Consider the following 15,107-nt stretch of genomic DNA (forward strand, 5'->3'; position numbering starts at 1 on the left):
ATCATAATTATGCGAATAAACACAAACCAACTTGCGATAAGTTAAAAACACGGCAATAGAGGAGAACAAGTAATGTTTTAATTTGATTCACTAAAAGGGAGTATTTGGGTGACGTCACAGCTGTGTCACGTGTGCAGCAGCGCAGTCGCAGATACACGTGAGAACCAGTCCAACAACGAGCAGCAGCTGGACATTTTTTTCTGGTTGAAAACAGGACAAGATCCATTCCAGTTTTTGTCATGGGACTAGCGCTCATCCTCATCGGTCAAAGGAGACGTCTTATTCAGGCTGCAGGCCGCGACTATGAATGAAGGGATTTTGAGGAAATCTTGGTTGGTGATTTTACTGAAGAGTTGTGGATCCATCGATTCCGTATGACAAGCAACTTATCATGAGTTGTGATGCTGTGCGACACTCTGGATCAAAGTCAACAATCCAATTCGTTGGGACAATGCTGACGGCATCTTTGTCCTTGCCTGTTGACCAGCTCACCAGCGCGATCTTCATCGCTTACTGATTTTTAAAGTACGGACTCCAGCCACGACCATCTACGCTCAAGGCAGCCACAATGGTCTACCTGGCTACAAAAAGATGGCACTGTTTATATGGGGATATTTTTATTTTTTTTAAATTAACAAATTTAACATTACACGTAACAATGAAAAAACTAAAAATAATAATTGTAATGTAATAACACAACCCAAAATTATAAATAAATAAGAAGGAAAAAGGCACTAACTAGACTGAATAAACTGATAAATTATCTAAAAATTTTAAAAGCATTTTTATTTTCTATTTCTTTGAAGGGACTGACATAAAAGATTCAAATTGTTTCTGAAAAAACAAAAGGTTTGGGCTTATTAAAAAAAAAGACACTTGTGAATGAAAAATGTCCCTAAAATAATAAAATCACTAAACAAAAACTCTATTCTTTGTCTTCATTAATACAATCAAATTGAATATCACTAGATCACTAGCCCGTTACCAAGTTCATTGAGCTGGATGGACGGGTATGCTAGCCAGCTTAGCGAGCCAGAGAGCTCCGCTCCCTCCCTAGACTCCGGCAGAGCTAATAGCTGTCGCTGCTGCTCAGGCTCCGGCAGAGCTGATAGCAATGGCTACTGTCCACGCGTCCGGCAGATCTAGCAAGGTCTACTGCCCAGGCAGTGGGCCCCTGGGCAGCAGAGCCCGCTCGGTTTACCCGCTGGTGGTTAGCTGCCCAGCAGCCCAGAGAATGCTGCTGGGTTGAGTTGTAGCTCGCGGGATCGCTCTAGCTTCATGGGTTTATGATGTTTTTCTTATCTTCATCAAGAAAATAATAAAAAGATCCCCCAGTTGTATTCTTACTTCCCCCCTCTTGGGTTAAAGCTCAAACTGATCCACAGACAAACAGAAGTTTAAAACGGCCCTCAGGGGCGGCTCTACACAGTGCTTGCCAGTGCCTCTGTGGAGCTCTCCAAAACATGAAAACCCAAGCTACTCGCTCAACATCGTCCATGTTTTCCATGATGTGGCAACAAATGAATTCCAGAACAACTTTGGCGGTTACTCCGCAGTAGGGGCGTCAAGATTATAAGCAGTAAATTTGACATGCGTCAAAAGAAAGGTGGCAGACACGATTTTGACACGCCTACCGCATCTGTTGTGAATGAACCACAAGGCAGACTTGCAACCTGTCCAGGGTGCACCCTGCCTTCGCCCAGCAGTAGTCTGGTTCGGCTCTGGCAGCCCTGTGACCCGTAAAGGATAAGACGGGTTCAGAAAATGGATGGATGGACACTACAGACACATGGAAACTATGGATGTTTCTCAAGAAACGCAAACAATCAAACTCTAAACAGACAGACAAAATAGAAAAGAATCTTTGTGCTCCATCTAAGTACTGGTTTTAACCTGAATGAGCTTCTATAGAATTTGGTTCCAGGAACAGAACACAAAAACACCAGAAGACACCAATGAGCTGAAGCAAGAACAGACATTCACGCCCACCAGGGATTCAGATACTCACTACACCAATGTCCAGCGTCTCCAACACACAATGAACAGGAAAATAGGGCTGCATTGATCTGCAGGTTGGATCATTTGACAGTTTTTTTCAGATGTGTTGAAAATTTTCAGACAAGCTTCCTCAATAATGACATTTTTGTCTAAACCAGTATTTTCCTAAATATCTTCCAAAAAGCAACTTCAATGCTGTGTGAAAAGGCTTATTTTGTTAGGACAAGAAAAAAACCCAAAGCAATGAGCAGATCATCTGCTGATGTTCAATAAAGACTGAGTGAGGTACTGAAAGTCAGGTCTGTCTGGGAGGAATTCAGGGACACCGAGCCAAAAGCAGAAATGAGCTGTCGCTTCTGAAGCAGACACAAAAGCAGAGAAGCAGATGAAGTTTGGCTCACCGGTCCTTTCCTGTCTCTTTCTTGAACACGGTGTCGCAGTGGTTCATCCTCTCATCCGTGGTGATGTAGATGCGAGCGCGCGGGTACTTCTCTGATGCTTGTTGCAGCATGTTGTACACAATGCCCTTCCCGTCCTTCCTCATGTTTCGCAGCGGGCCCCACACCACATAGGTCGTGTCGTTTTCCTGCCCGAAGAAGTACTGGGGCTTCTGCAGGAGCAGAGGGACGCTGGTGTGGGAGACCACCCTCACGGTGGTGCGCCTGCCGACATCCATCTCAAACCCCACCGTGGGAGCGTTGTTCGTCCGCAAGACACAAGGGGAGCGGTCGATCTGTGGGCCCGCACCTTGGCCCAGCATCTGCCCAGAACTGGAGACTATGGTGCACAGGTCACAGTGCAGCTCCAGGGGCTGGAGGACAGAGAGCAAAGAAATAGTTTCAACTGAAAGGACAATGTTTCATTCAAAAGCTTCAGAAAGTAAATGTTTTTTTTTTTTTGCTTTCAGTTGAAAAAGTTTTCAATTGAAACCCGTTCAACTCCAGTTATTAAAAGCATTTACATTTAAAGAAAAAACTTGGAGAAAGAGAAAGCAGAGACTGAATGTTCCTTTCTTTCAACTATTATAACTAATCTAAACGAGTCGAGAGAAAACATTCAAATCCTGTAATAATTTGATTTATGGAGTCTGAAAAATATCAAAGCTTAGATGGTTTTACTAGATGGTAAATGGTCATACTGAAAATATATTTCTATTGGTCTATTTATTGCTCCATTTAACCCATACATCTTATTCATTACTAAAAAAACAAAAAACAAAAGCAAAATAAAATTCGGCATAAAGCTTTTAGAAGCTAAATATTTACTTTGGGCTCCATCATATAAATAACAGCTTTAACATTCAAATAATGATTTCTCTCACAGTTAAAGTGTTTCTATAAGGAACATTACAAATCAGTTTTTTCAGTGGGACAACTTGCAGAATAGTGACTGATGAATACTTTTTGCCTTACTGCAAGGCATGTATCCTAAATTCAAGCTGAGTGCATCAAACATAAGACTGCGTGTCCACCGTGGCGTGGACAAGCAGGGGGGTTTCAACAAAAGGAAGTTCAAGCAGGTAACCTCCTGCAGTCCTTTTTCAAAAGGCTAAAATCATCACTGCCTGCTGTTGCCATAGTGACAAAGACATTTTAGAAACAGGCTGGTGCAGAGAAGGTAACGTCTATGAGAATGTCAATGTTTTAACACAAAGCACACGGCTGAAAACCCAATTATCAAGACAACAAGAAACAATGAAAAGAATCAAGACTATAGTTCCACAAGGGACCTCAGCAGATTTACTTGATGCATAAATTATACTGGCATGAAACATTTCAAGAGGGAATTAAATGTAGATTTAACTTTAAATTGCAGATTTGAAGTTAAAGAGCAGATTACAGATTATTCTTCCAAGATAGTATTAAAAAAAATTCACAAATTAACTTTTAATGTTGTTATCCTGACGTTTCTGCATCTCTGTCAGGGTTTACACTGTCATACTGGAGAAAATAAAGGACATTTAAATTTTTTTTAAGTTTATTTGGGTCTTAGACCTTAATATTTGTTTTTATTTTGTATCAAACAAGAACCACCAATACGTGAGAGCATTAGTAACTTTAAAGGGTAACCAAACCCTAAATCACCTTTTATTGGCTTTTACCTTCTATAAATGGGGCTTTAAAAGTGCTGTCTTTTAGTCATTACCAAATTTTTGATAAATTAAAAAAATAATGTTTAATTTTTGAAAATATAGTCAATGTGTTCTGCCCCCTAAAGGTTTATCATGGTATTACAGTTTAATTTTGTGATTGGTCAAACCATGCCATTTCAGAAGTCTGACATCATGATCTGCAGCTCCAGTAATGATAACAGTCCTGCCCTCAAGCCCCACCCCTGACTGGATTTTCACACTTCGGTTGTTGGTGGAGTCAGCCTCCAACTTCCCTATTTGGTTACCCTTTAAATATCCCAGCCAGCAAAGTCAAGTGGGCTGTAAAGTGGGCAGAACATGTGTGTTTGTCCAGAGTTTCTGTGGTTTCTGCCCACTTTTAAACCTTATGGGGCCCACTTGGCCTTCCTGGCTGGGATATTCAACAGTATGTGACTACATGCAGATCCCTTCCTTTCCCACTCAAAACATCATTAGATCTATTGTCAAATCCTTCCTAGTGGTCTTTTAATCATGATTATGCTATTTTAGGCCAAAATCAGAAACTTGTGTTGTTTTCTATGACATAGTTTCAGCAGAGCGGCATGGGATCATTAGAAATTCACCTCAAAGTTGTGGGCAGGACTGTTGGCACAGAGGTTAGCTTCCACTGATATCCCATCATCCCTTTGTTTACACTTTCACCTGCAAGCTTAGAGCCCCTCACAACCCCAAGCTAACATTAAAAAAGTAGCAATATCAGAGCTATCCAGTTGTAGAGTTATGATCCAGATGGAAAACAAAGACGTTCATGGATGTATTTGTCTTCTAGTGGAATCATCAGAATGGAGCAGAGCAGGTCTGGCTTTTTTTCTCAGTTACACTCACCTTATATTTCCATGGTGACTTGATTAACAACAAACCCACTAAGAAAACAACAAACCATATATTTTGGTGCACCCATCTGTATTATATTTTGTTTCTGTTCAATCATATAAATAAAGTGATGATTTGGCAGAACGACTCCACGGTTAGAAAAGAAGAATATATGTATTTACAAATAGTTTATCAGGCCAAAAGAGATTGACAATAGATTAACAAACGCTCTTCAAATGTTATTATAGAAGGGCTGTATGGGGTTGTAGTGGTTAGCACTCTTGCCCCCTCAGTGAGAAGGTCTTGTTTCAAACCCTTGCTGAGTCCGTTCTGTGTGGAGTCTGCATGCTCTCCTTGTTCCTGTGTGGGCTTTCTATGGTTTCCTCCCAGCGCTTCATAGGTTAATTGGTGTCTCTAAATTGCCTCTGGTCCTACAAACAGACTGTTGACCTGTTCAGGTTGTACCCCACATTCACCCAACAGTAACTTGGATAGGCTCCAGCAACTCTCAAAAGGAATTCAGTGGAAACGGATGGAAACAGAAGGAAGAGCTCCTACCTTAATATTGGCTCCATCAATTTGGTTTTGAAGAGAACAGCTGTTCTTGTGTTTAAATGACTTTGAGACTGTCGATCACTTATTCCTTAATTGTGGAGTTATAAATACAATTTGGGAAGAATTTCGTTTTTGGTATACCTCTAAAATTGCACCTTCAGTTCATTTGGATAAATAAAGTGTTTTATTTGGGGTAGTGATATCTAATGGTTTTGAAAATATAGTTCTTAATGTCCAGCTATGGCAAGGAAATATTTTTATTCACATAAATACAGTTTTGAAGACCAAACCACTTTTTAATACTTTTCTTAAAGAACTCTCTATTTATTTTAAATCACTTGATTATGTTAAAAAGAGAAATGGCTTGAATTTACTTGGTTTTGATAATAAATATAAACTTGATGAGAACCCCCCCCAAAAAAGTTAAGCTGTTTTGATTTTTTCTTTCTTTTTTTTCTTTATGTGTAATTTTCTTTGTATTCTTCACCTTTTACACATGTTTTATATGTTATGTTAGATAACTCTGATTGCCATTTCTATGTAATGTTGCTGCTGTTGTTTTTGCGTCCAATATCAAGTTACGCAAATATAAATAAAGTTCTGGGGAAAAATAATGAATATAGGCTATAGAAGGAGAAAGATTAACATCATTACATGTAAAATCTTTAAATGTTGTTGTTGGATAGAATTATACTTTGATGAAATCATTTTTTTTCCCAGCACAAACAAAAAGCTATCCTTGTCGGAAAAACTCCTAGGAGTCGTTGGTGCTGAAGGAAAGTGTTTTTTTTTTAACCTTCAACCTTTAAAAAATGAAACTCCCATCCGTGTGTTTAGCAGTTCATCAATTAAGAAATAAAAACAGATAGAACAAAAAACACAGTGTATTAAAGTGTCATCCAAAAAGTCCACCACAACCACTTTTTAATGTTGAAATTTGCCAAAATACCGGTCTGTATGGACTAAAAAAACATTAAATGAGCTATAATAAATCTGTAATTAGGTGCAGCACAGGCTGATATTTTGAGCATTGTTTGATGGGTGAGACCCAGAACACAGCTGCCTGGAGTTGTCAGCCGCTCATCCATCATCACCGGCTCCCCTTTAGCCCAGCTCATAACTCCATCACGTCTTTCAGCTCTCACAGATTGGCTGGATCTGTGGGGAACACTGGCTGGCTAACAGCATTTCAGACACATGGCTGTGTGACTGGAAAATGGCAGATGAAGCTCTGAGCAAAGCATTTAACCTGCAACTTCAACTGATAAAAGCAGACTCTTTTTGCATTTGAAAATTTCAAATCAAGTTGGAGATCAAAGAGCAGAGGTTCTGACCATAAGGGTGAGTTGTTTCAAACCTCTTCTTCAGACAGATAAACAGGAATCACCTTCATATTTCTGAGATATGTTGATGTCAGGATTCATTTTTCAGTTTGAAGTTCTGGACTGTGGCATGAAGTCATAGTGAAAAAGGCCTGCACTCATAATCATTCCAATTTTAGCGCTCTGATAAACATTAAATCTAATCTCCAAAGCCTCTGATTTAAACGCGCCACTGAGTTAAAAATAAAGTGGGTTATTTAAAAAAAAAAAAAGAAAAAAAGAGCCCTAGTGCCAGAGACATGGCCATCATTGAATTAAAGCACTGGGGTGTGAACTTAACCTTGGTGCTCATTAAAATGCTCAAAACACGGTTATTTAATAAGCGATAATGATTGCATTAACATGCAGAGGATCTCAGTGTCTCGCTGGGACTTCAAATTCCTCCTGCTTAAAAAAGTGGGTTTGATTAGCTTTAGCTCTGTGCGTCGGTAAACGTCTTCCAAATGCTCCTCTGAAGATCTGTCACAGTTCTGCTGTTGAACACGTACTTACACTACCAAGAAAGAACAAAACATGTGTTTTATTGTCAGTTTTTTTTACATTTATTTAACCAGATTTTACACAATTAGGCCATGTTTAAAAAATCTATTTCTACTGCAATATTTTCTTTTAGATGTGGATTACCTGTATACTTTTTAATGCTTAGTATCCAAAACTTTACCATTTCAAAATAAAATTGAGATTTCACATTTAAAGATAATTTTATTGCCTTCAAGATCTCATGACACTTTCACTGACAAGCGGAGTCTTCTGCCTGTGTTGAGGCTTTGTCTTTATTCACAAAAGTTATTGAGGTGATTCAGAGTAGAGAATGTCCTCTCAGCGTTTGCAAAAGTCTTTTGTGATGCTGTTCATCTGAACGTTTTGCTTTAAAATAATCAGCAGCCACAGAACTATTCATTCAGTTCTCTGGTAGTGTTGAATTGCTGGTTGAGATGTAGACATTTGGTTCATATCGAGTTTGCAGCAAAGTTCTACAACAAGTCAGTAGAAACGGATTTGTAATTTAAGACACATTTAAGCTTATAATCCCCTGAGCCGTACGGTTTGGTACAGTCCAGCTGAGTCAAGTATTTTGTACTTTGCATTAAAGATAACAAAACTCTTTTGTCAAACTCATTTTTTGATAATACACAGAGAAAGAAATTTCATGGCCATACCATGAGAAAACAACTTATTGAGCTTTTAAGTGTATTATACTGTTCATTCCTCACTATAAAGAACCCCAAAGTGGTGTTTTGATCCATTCACACATTTCTGAGTAATCCTCTAAAAACCTGCACTCTCAACAGCAGCCCCTCCCATACCCACGAAAACGAGCGGATCCTCACGTGATGATGTCACAGAGTGAGACCGCCCCTTTCAGGAAGAGTCTGCTCTGACAGCTCCGCCCCCAGTCTAACACTAACACCCAATTTCTCCACAGAGCTAGCGGTGATCAGCGAAAAACTTTCATTTTAGGTTTAGAATACCGTATATTTTCCAATTGTGTCCTGTCTTTAATAAATTATAGGGCTGTGGATTGTTGCTTAAGTGGTGATCCGATTTGATTTACGAGTAATGCTCAACGATTCACAAATCGACCAACAATTCTTATCTTTTAATATGTTTGTTGATTTGTGTATGTCTTTTGTATTTGTATGTATAAAAATGTAAATCACTTGCATTAAATCACCATTATTTATTCCTTTAACTTAAAACAGGAGATAAGAATCAACAAAACTAATAAAAACACAAAGATTTCGATAAAAATAAACAGTGTTTGTCATTTTAAACAAGTTTTTTTTTTTTGTCGGTCAACTTTCTGGTTAAGTTCAGCATTAAAATAAACAACATAAAAAGCATAAGAATCACTGTTTTTTGGGGGGAGCATCAGGAATCGACACGATTTCATAAATAACAAATATTTCAAATATTTCATAAATAATTTGTTTTTTAGTGTTCACAGGTAATAAATATATATATATATATATATATGGATATAGTTCACTCTGAAAGGCTTAAGAAAATCATGGTATGGAGCCTATAAATCACCAAAGTCCAGAATCAGAAGATCCATGCAATCTAAAACCAGGAGGACCTTCTCCGGTTTTTAATATGAAATGTGTCTACGCTGGCGTTTGGTGAGCTGAAGGCGTGAATGAAAAACGCCATAGGACAAATGCTTTGTATTCCCCTTAAAAAGCAGTGTAGGGACAATCTTTCACACCTGCAGACAGACTCAATCAAATGAGAAAAAATAAGGCCGGCCGCTCCCCTGCTGCGGCTTTATGCATAATACATGCAGCTGTGTAATACTTTGGTGACACCTCACTGTGGCTCACGTAAGATTGCCTTACTGTCCGGGGTAAATATATATGTCTCTGGAGGTGTTGTTGTTTGCTTAACATCGGCTGACAGCTCACACTTCACTGCCCTTTCTAGTTTGCTACAAAGAACTCACTATTGAGGGAGTTTGAGCCAAAAAGAGGACTAATTCTGCAGAAGCTGCCTGTCTTTCCCAATGATTTGCATTAATCTCCATGGGGAGGGAGCAGTGATTTAAGCAGACTTGTCTGAAGGCAGAAGAAGGTGCAGACATAGAGATTGGTGTAATGCATGATTGCTTCTGGGCCGATGTTGTGTGGATGAAGCTCTCCAGAGGCAGAGAAAGACGCTGCACATTAATCTGCCAATATCATCCTGCTGAATATAAGGCATCCACTTCTGCAGAAGGACCAGTGCCTCTATTACCATTCTAAAACCAGACTGCACTCTGAAAGCAGCCAGCATGAATACTCATTCCCCTCCACCACAAACGTGAGTGCGGCCCCAAACAACAAACATTTCTCCATTTTGATGGTAGTGGGAATTAAAAGGCTTTGATATTTTAATTTCCATAAATTGCACAGGGAACATACGGCGAGCAGCTGTTTGAGGGAGCAGAACAGAATCAAAAGCACAGACGGCTATTGGGTTTTCAAACTAAAATATAAAGGAAATAATGCAAACAAGAGACATCAAAGAGACATTTTCAGTCATAACACATAACCCGATACAACAAATAAAGAAAACCCTGTAGGAGCTGCTGTATTTGCATGACTTTTCCTCTTAATATGGAAATGAAACATGATAAGTCTATAAATGCTGGCAGAAAAGAAATGCAGCAAAATGAAAAGTTATCCCTGTTTGACGCAAGTTACGACATGAAAAGTGAGAAATGTGGACGTAAAAAAATAACAGCTTTATCTGATGGTAAAACTATGGTGGAATAAATATTTGCAAAGTGAAACTTCTGTGCAAAAAAGCAGCAAAGCAAAGGAAAATGTTTGATGCTGAATACATACAGGTTAAACTTTAATGGTCTCATTCATGTTTCCTTTAAGAGTAAAAAAACTCTTTACACACTCTTACTCTTAGATGTGCTTGTCACACTCCTGCATTGTGACTATGTGCTCTTTTGATAGTCAGTACAAATTGTCTCTGTCATTATCAATAATAGTCCTGACCATTAATACAACACTTTGATTTACTTTTGAAACACATCAAATGAGGTTCGTTAAATAAAATATTATGCAGACAGTTTTGCCAAATGGTTTTAGAGCAGGCGTGTCCAAATCCAGGCCTCGAGGGCCAGTGTCCTACATGTTTTCTGACTAATCTGCCATTCAAGCTCCTTATTGTCTGAACACACCTGGTCCAGGTTATCTGCAGCAGATAAGGTAGGATATCTGGAATAACAGTAGGAGGCCGGCCCTCGAGGCCTGGAGTTTGACATCCCTGTTTTAGAGCATTTTGATGACAGCTTTCTAAAGTCATGGGCTTTTTGGTTGTATGGATTTGTGGAGGGTCATAGAAAGGACTGGTCGCACCTTTAAGGGATTGGTGTCAGGATCCGGGTGTGGACTCAAGAGCAGAACGCAGGATGTTCAAAAGGTTGTTGTTTATTCTTTTTGGCTGAGAATAAACTCGAAAAGGCTAGAAAGCTCTGGGCACTCAAGAAGGCACACAAGACGATCTAGTGACAAGCGCAGGGGACACACAGCTTAAAAAAAAGAAAAATCTTTTTTAAAAGCTTATAAAAAGAAGAATAAAACAAGATAATCAAACGCAGGTAAACCCATTAAGAGGGCAGGAGAACCAGGTGGGAAAAAGGAAGAAATCAACACCCCTGAAACGAGAGGAAGGTGAAAACAAAAGGTAACAAAACAGAAAACACAACTACATCCAGCCCCGCAAATGGTTTGTCTTGCAGTTCCTATGAGGCTCATTCCGCCACCTTAGGTTATGACATGAAAATAGAACATTCTATTGTCGTGTGTGTGGTAAGTGTGTCAGAATAATTTAAGTCACATGCACTTATGACGTATGGGTGATACTGTTGTATGGTGCCTTTACCCTGCACTCTAGTCGTTCATGAGATGTCAGCCTGTCAGGGTGTGTCTAGGACAGCCAAAGGAAGCAGGAATGAAGGAAAAAGTTAGTGTGACTCCTCCGGACAGCAGGGGGCGCAGGATCTCTTGCAGGATCTCTGCCGAGACAGGAGGGGAAGTCAATGTCCAAGAGTGGAGGAAAGGAGAGAGCCGCAGTGAGGCCGGGCAGGTAACACAAAAGTTTCTAGGAGGGGATCTCAACTCCACACAGTTGCGATCCAGAATCCGGGAGGAAGTAGAAGAAGATGAGACGAAGCAGAGGCAGAACAGAGGGTGAGCGAGAACGCTGGCTAGCGTTCCAAAGTGAAGGCTGGATGGACGTAAACAGAGTAACCAAGACGTTCCAGCAGAGAGTGGAAAACAGGAGCATGGTTAAGAAGAGGGAGGAGCAGGTGAGTGGCATCTTGGGAGATTACTCCAACCGAAAGCCTGGCCAAACAGGGTGAGTGTAGCAGCTGACACGACAGTTCTGGCCCCGTACTGACCGCGCGTGAAACCATGGGGTGTGCAGGTGAGACGTGAGGGCCCACAGGACGTCCATAGGATGTCCAGACAAACGACACTGTCTAATTTCTAATAATCAGGCTAAATGCAAAAGTGCAAACTCATGTAAGCTGAACAGTCCACAGGATCTCTGGGAGCTGAAAAAATGAAACATTTGTACGACACACCTGCGTCTCACATACTCGACCCTTACTTACCATAACATGTTGCTCAAGTGTTCACTACAACCTGTCATTCGCAACACCACCGAAAACAATACCTGCATGAACATTTTCGCTCTACGGTTCTTTGAGCGGTCCACGATCTGGATATTTTTCACCCAGTTATGATTAAGGCTTTAATGAGAGCTAATCTAAAGCATAGGTCCTACCCCGATCAGACCTTTAAGCTTTAACTTTTAGAAAACCGGATCATGGTGGAGCATCTTTGGCTTCGATGAAGGAAAGCTTTAGTCCCTCACCTCCTCTTTGGGAATGCTGACATATCCGGGGTGAAGCTTGAAGGCCTTGTAGGTCTGCTTGGAGAACATCCAGTCGCTGTTGAAGGTCTGACCAAACACGGGCAGCAGGAGGAAGTTGGACTTCTCCGAGTTGGTTACCACGACCACGAGGAGTGTTACAGCCACGACCAGGCTGGTGGCGATGAACGACTTCCTCTGTGAAGGGAGACATGAGTGTAATTCTTACAGTATCGTCACACAGACATCAAAAATACACACATTCACATAATTGATGGAACCTTTCCATCGATGAAAGACACAGAATTGACATCACATGAACTATGACGTTATATTTGAACATTCACTGACTACAAAACATTTGAAAAAACAAATTATTTGATGTACTGTTTAAGAGGAAAAAAAAACAACTAATGATACAGATCTAGAGAAAAGTCACAGCACACTTAACCTGGTATTTAAGGTTAGATTGTCCACATGTAAACATAAGTTGCATGTTTTATGTGTTTTGGATATTTTAATGCATGTTTATCAGTTCATTTTCAGGATGAGTCCATACTAGTGGTGTGCCAAAATATCGACATCGCGATATATTGGGATATTGCAATTGATTTTCAATGGGTTCTCACCAAGTATCAATCTTTTATTTTCGTTTGAAGAGGCTGTAAAACATTATATATTCATCCTCCATGGTGAGACGTTCCTTTGGAGGTAGATAGGGGGCGCTCGTTGCAAGGCTGGCTGTTGTGAGCACCAATGTGTCTGGAAGCTACTTGAATTTTTATTTTTTTGTTCTGTTGCTTTGAACAATTTTCACTAAGTAGTGGCATTGCTGTTCATGTTTACTATTGTTAGCACTGAATCTTACAGATAATTCCACTTTAATTTGTGTTGTCAAAGACAGTATTACTGATTTGCACAAAAGTGTCTATTATTTGTTGCACAAAATAAGACACAAGTTCCTTTTTATGATTGTGTTCAAGCTAAAAAAATAAATGGGGATATATTTTCCCCAAAAAAATTGTTCCTCTATTTAATGTGATTTATTAGAAATTATTTTTACTAATTATCATAGCATCGCGATATAATCGATTTCGTGAGCCATGCATCGTATCATGAGGTACCCAGTGATTCCCTGCCCTTTGCCATACTAGTGCAAAGCCCATTTTACCACAACTTGTTTTAATAATACTAAGTTAAAGTTCTAAGGTGAACTTCATGTCTCAAAAACTATGACCAAATGCATTTTGAATAAAAAATGTGAATTTTTGTAAGGATAGATCTTCAATCGTCTGCGAGCCGTGAGTGCTCCAGACACCAGCCCTCCGACTGCGAGGAGACATTTTCAAAGCAACCGACTGGCTATGAAGAAAATGTTCAGTTCAATCATGTTTTTCAGTCAAGGCTGATGACTCACGGTAACATATTCCCTTCACTTCAGATTCATCAAGTATAAAAAGATCCCTCTGACAAAATCCCCCTTCTCCTCATACAGTCAATTTGCAGAGATTAACACTTAATCTCTGCTCGTTGACACACACGATTTCTCCTCTGCTAATGTGATTGAGTTGGCACACTTTGAAAAAACCTGAACAGACTCGAGCAAAGTTATTGATTTTTTATAGTAGCGGCACAGTTATGGTGATGGATGCCGGTCAGAAGTCTGAGACCATCATGGCCTGGACTGAAATTGATCAAAAAAGAGTCACTTTTGGATTTAACCCTTTAACACCCAAGCTCCACTGTTTATGTTCTTTGATTTACTGTAGTATTTTTTAGATTGGTAACACGATCAATGTAATTCCAGTAGATTGTGAAGGAGAAAAGCGGAGTTCCAAAGATTTTGCGTTTTTCAGGTGTTTAAAGGTTAAGGACTCTCATTTCTCTAAAATATTAATCCTTCAGTCCCAAACAATCCCTTGAAAGGCTTGTCATGGCAAAATGAACTGCATTGAAAAGTGTGGTCAAAATTAGATTAATCTCATGAAACTGGGCTACATTCTGACTTTTACATAATACAGCCATTATATTAAGGTAAACCCAATTTGTGGTTGCTGAATTTTCCCATTTTTAGATCGGTGTTCTCTTCATTTTTGCCCTATATTGTACAAAACAAGAATTAACCTGTCTTTTTTGTGCTGTGAAAAAGATTTTTAAATATAGTTTGTTTTTGCAGGTGTGTTGTCAACAATAAGGAAAAGCTCGTAGGTCTTTTTTTTTTTTTTTTAAAAGGTGTCCAGTGGGACAAATTTGCACTAAATAAAGCTCCTTTGTATGTATCCCTGATTTAGCCTCACACAGCTGCTCCAAGGCCTGTCGACTTCTTTTGTTAAAGGATTAGGGACCCCGTTCCTGTCCCTTAATCTGCTTTTCTGTTTCAGAATTTCCACCCATAAAGCAACAGCTGGGACGACATTCTTTAGCACACAGCAGAATCTAGAGGGAATGGCTTCCATGGGCCAGCAGGACGAGCCAGGAGTGATGAATAATGGATAAGAGATGGAGAAGGAAAAGGTCTAATGGAGGAGGAGCCACTGACATGATGGAGATCAATGAATGGAAGTAAGAAAATAAAACAAACTGCAGGGAAAGAAAATATTCAATTTACTCGAGGGTAGGGGTCGGCAACCTTTAACAGTAAAAGAGCCATTTGGGCTTGTTTTCTACTGATCAGAACCTTGAAGGAGCTGTATAGTCTTACTTTAGCCTTTAAGAAATTTGGATTTTTCATTCATGGCATTCTTGTTGTTAATAATAAATAGAATTGCGTCTATAAACTAGCAACTAGAAACTAGCATCTCTCAAAATGTGATTTTTTTTTTACATTTGACAGA

The 15,107-nt window shown here is 39.6% G+C and overlaps 1 protein-coding gene across 1 annotated transcript in view; it reads right to left on the bottom strand.

Moving 5' to 3' along the window:
- The window catches only part of st6galnac3 (ST6 (alpha-N-acetyl-neuraminyl-2,3-beta-galactosyl-1,3)-N-acetylgalactosaminide alpha-2,6-sialyltransferase 3), a 102,607-nt gene that overhangs the window by 47,651 nt on the left and 39,849 nt on the right, over positions 1-15,107 (bottom strand). The window contains exons 2-3 of the mRNA XM_024281958.2: positions 12,277-12,471; positions 2,400-2,809 (exon numbers count right to left, since the gene is read on the bottom strand). Coding sequence (XP_024137726.1) covers positions 2,400-2,809; positions 12,277-12,471 — 605 coding nt within the window. The remainder of the gene's footprint in view (positions 1-2,399; positions 2,810-12,276; positions 12,472-15,107) is intronic.

Source organism: Oryzias melastigma, linkage group LG17 (genome assembly GCF_002922805.2).
Source record: "Oryzias melastigma strain HK-1 linkage group LG17, ASM292280v2, whole genome shotgun sequence".
Lineage (NCBI taxonomy): Eukaryota > Metazoa > Chordata > Actinopteri > Beloniformes > Adrianichthyidae > Oryzias > Oryzias melastigma.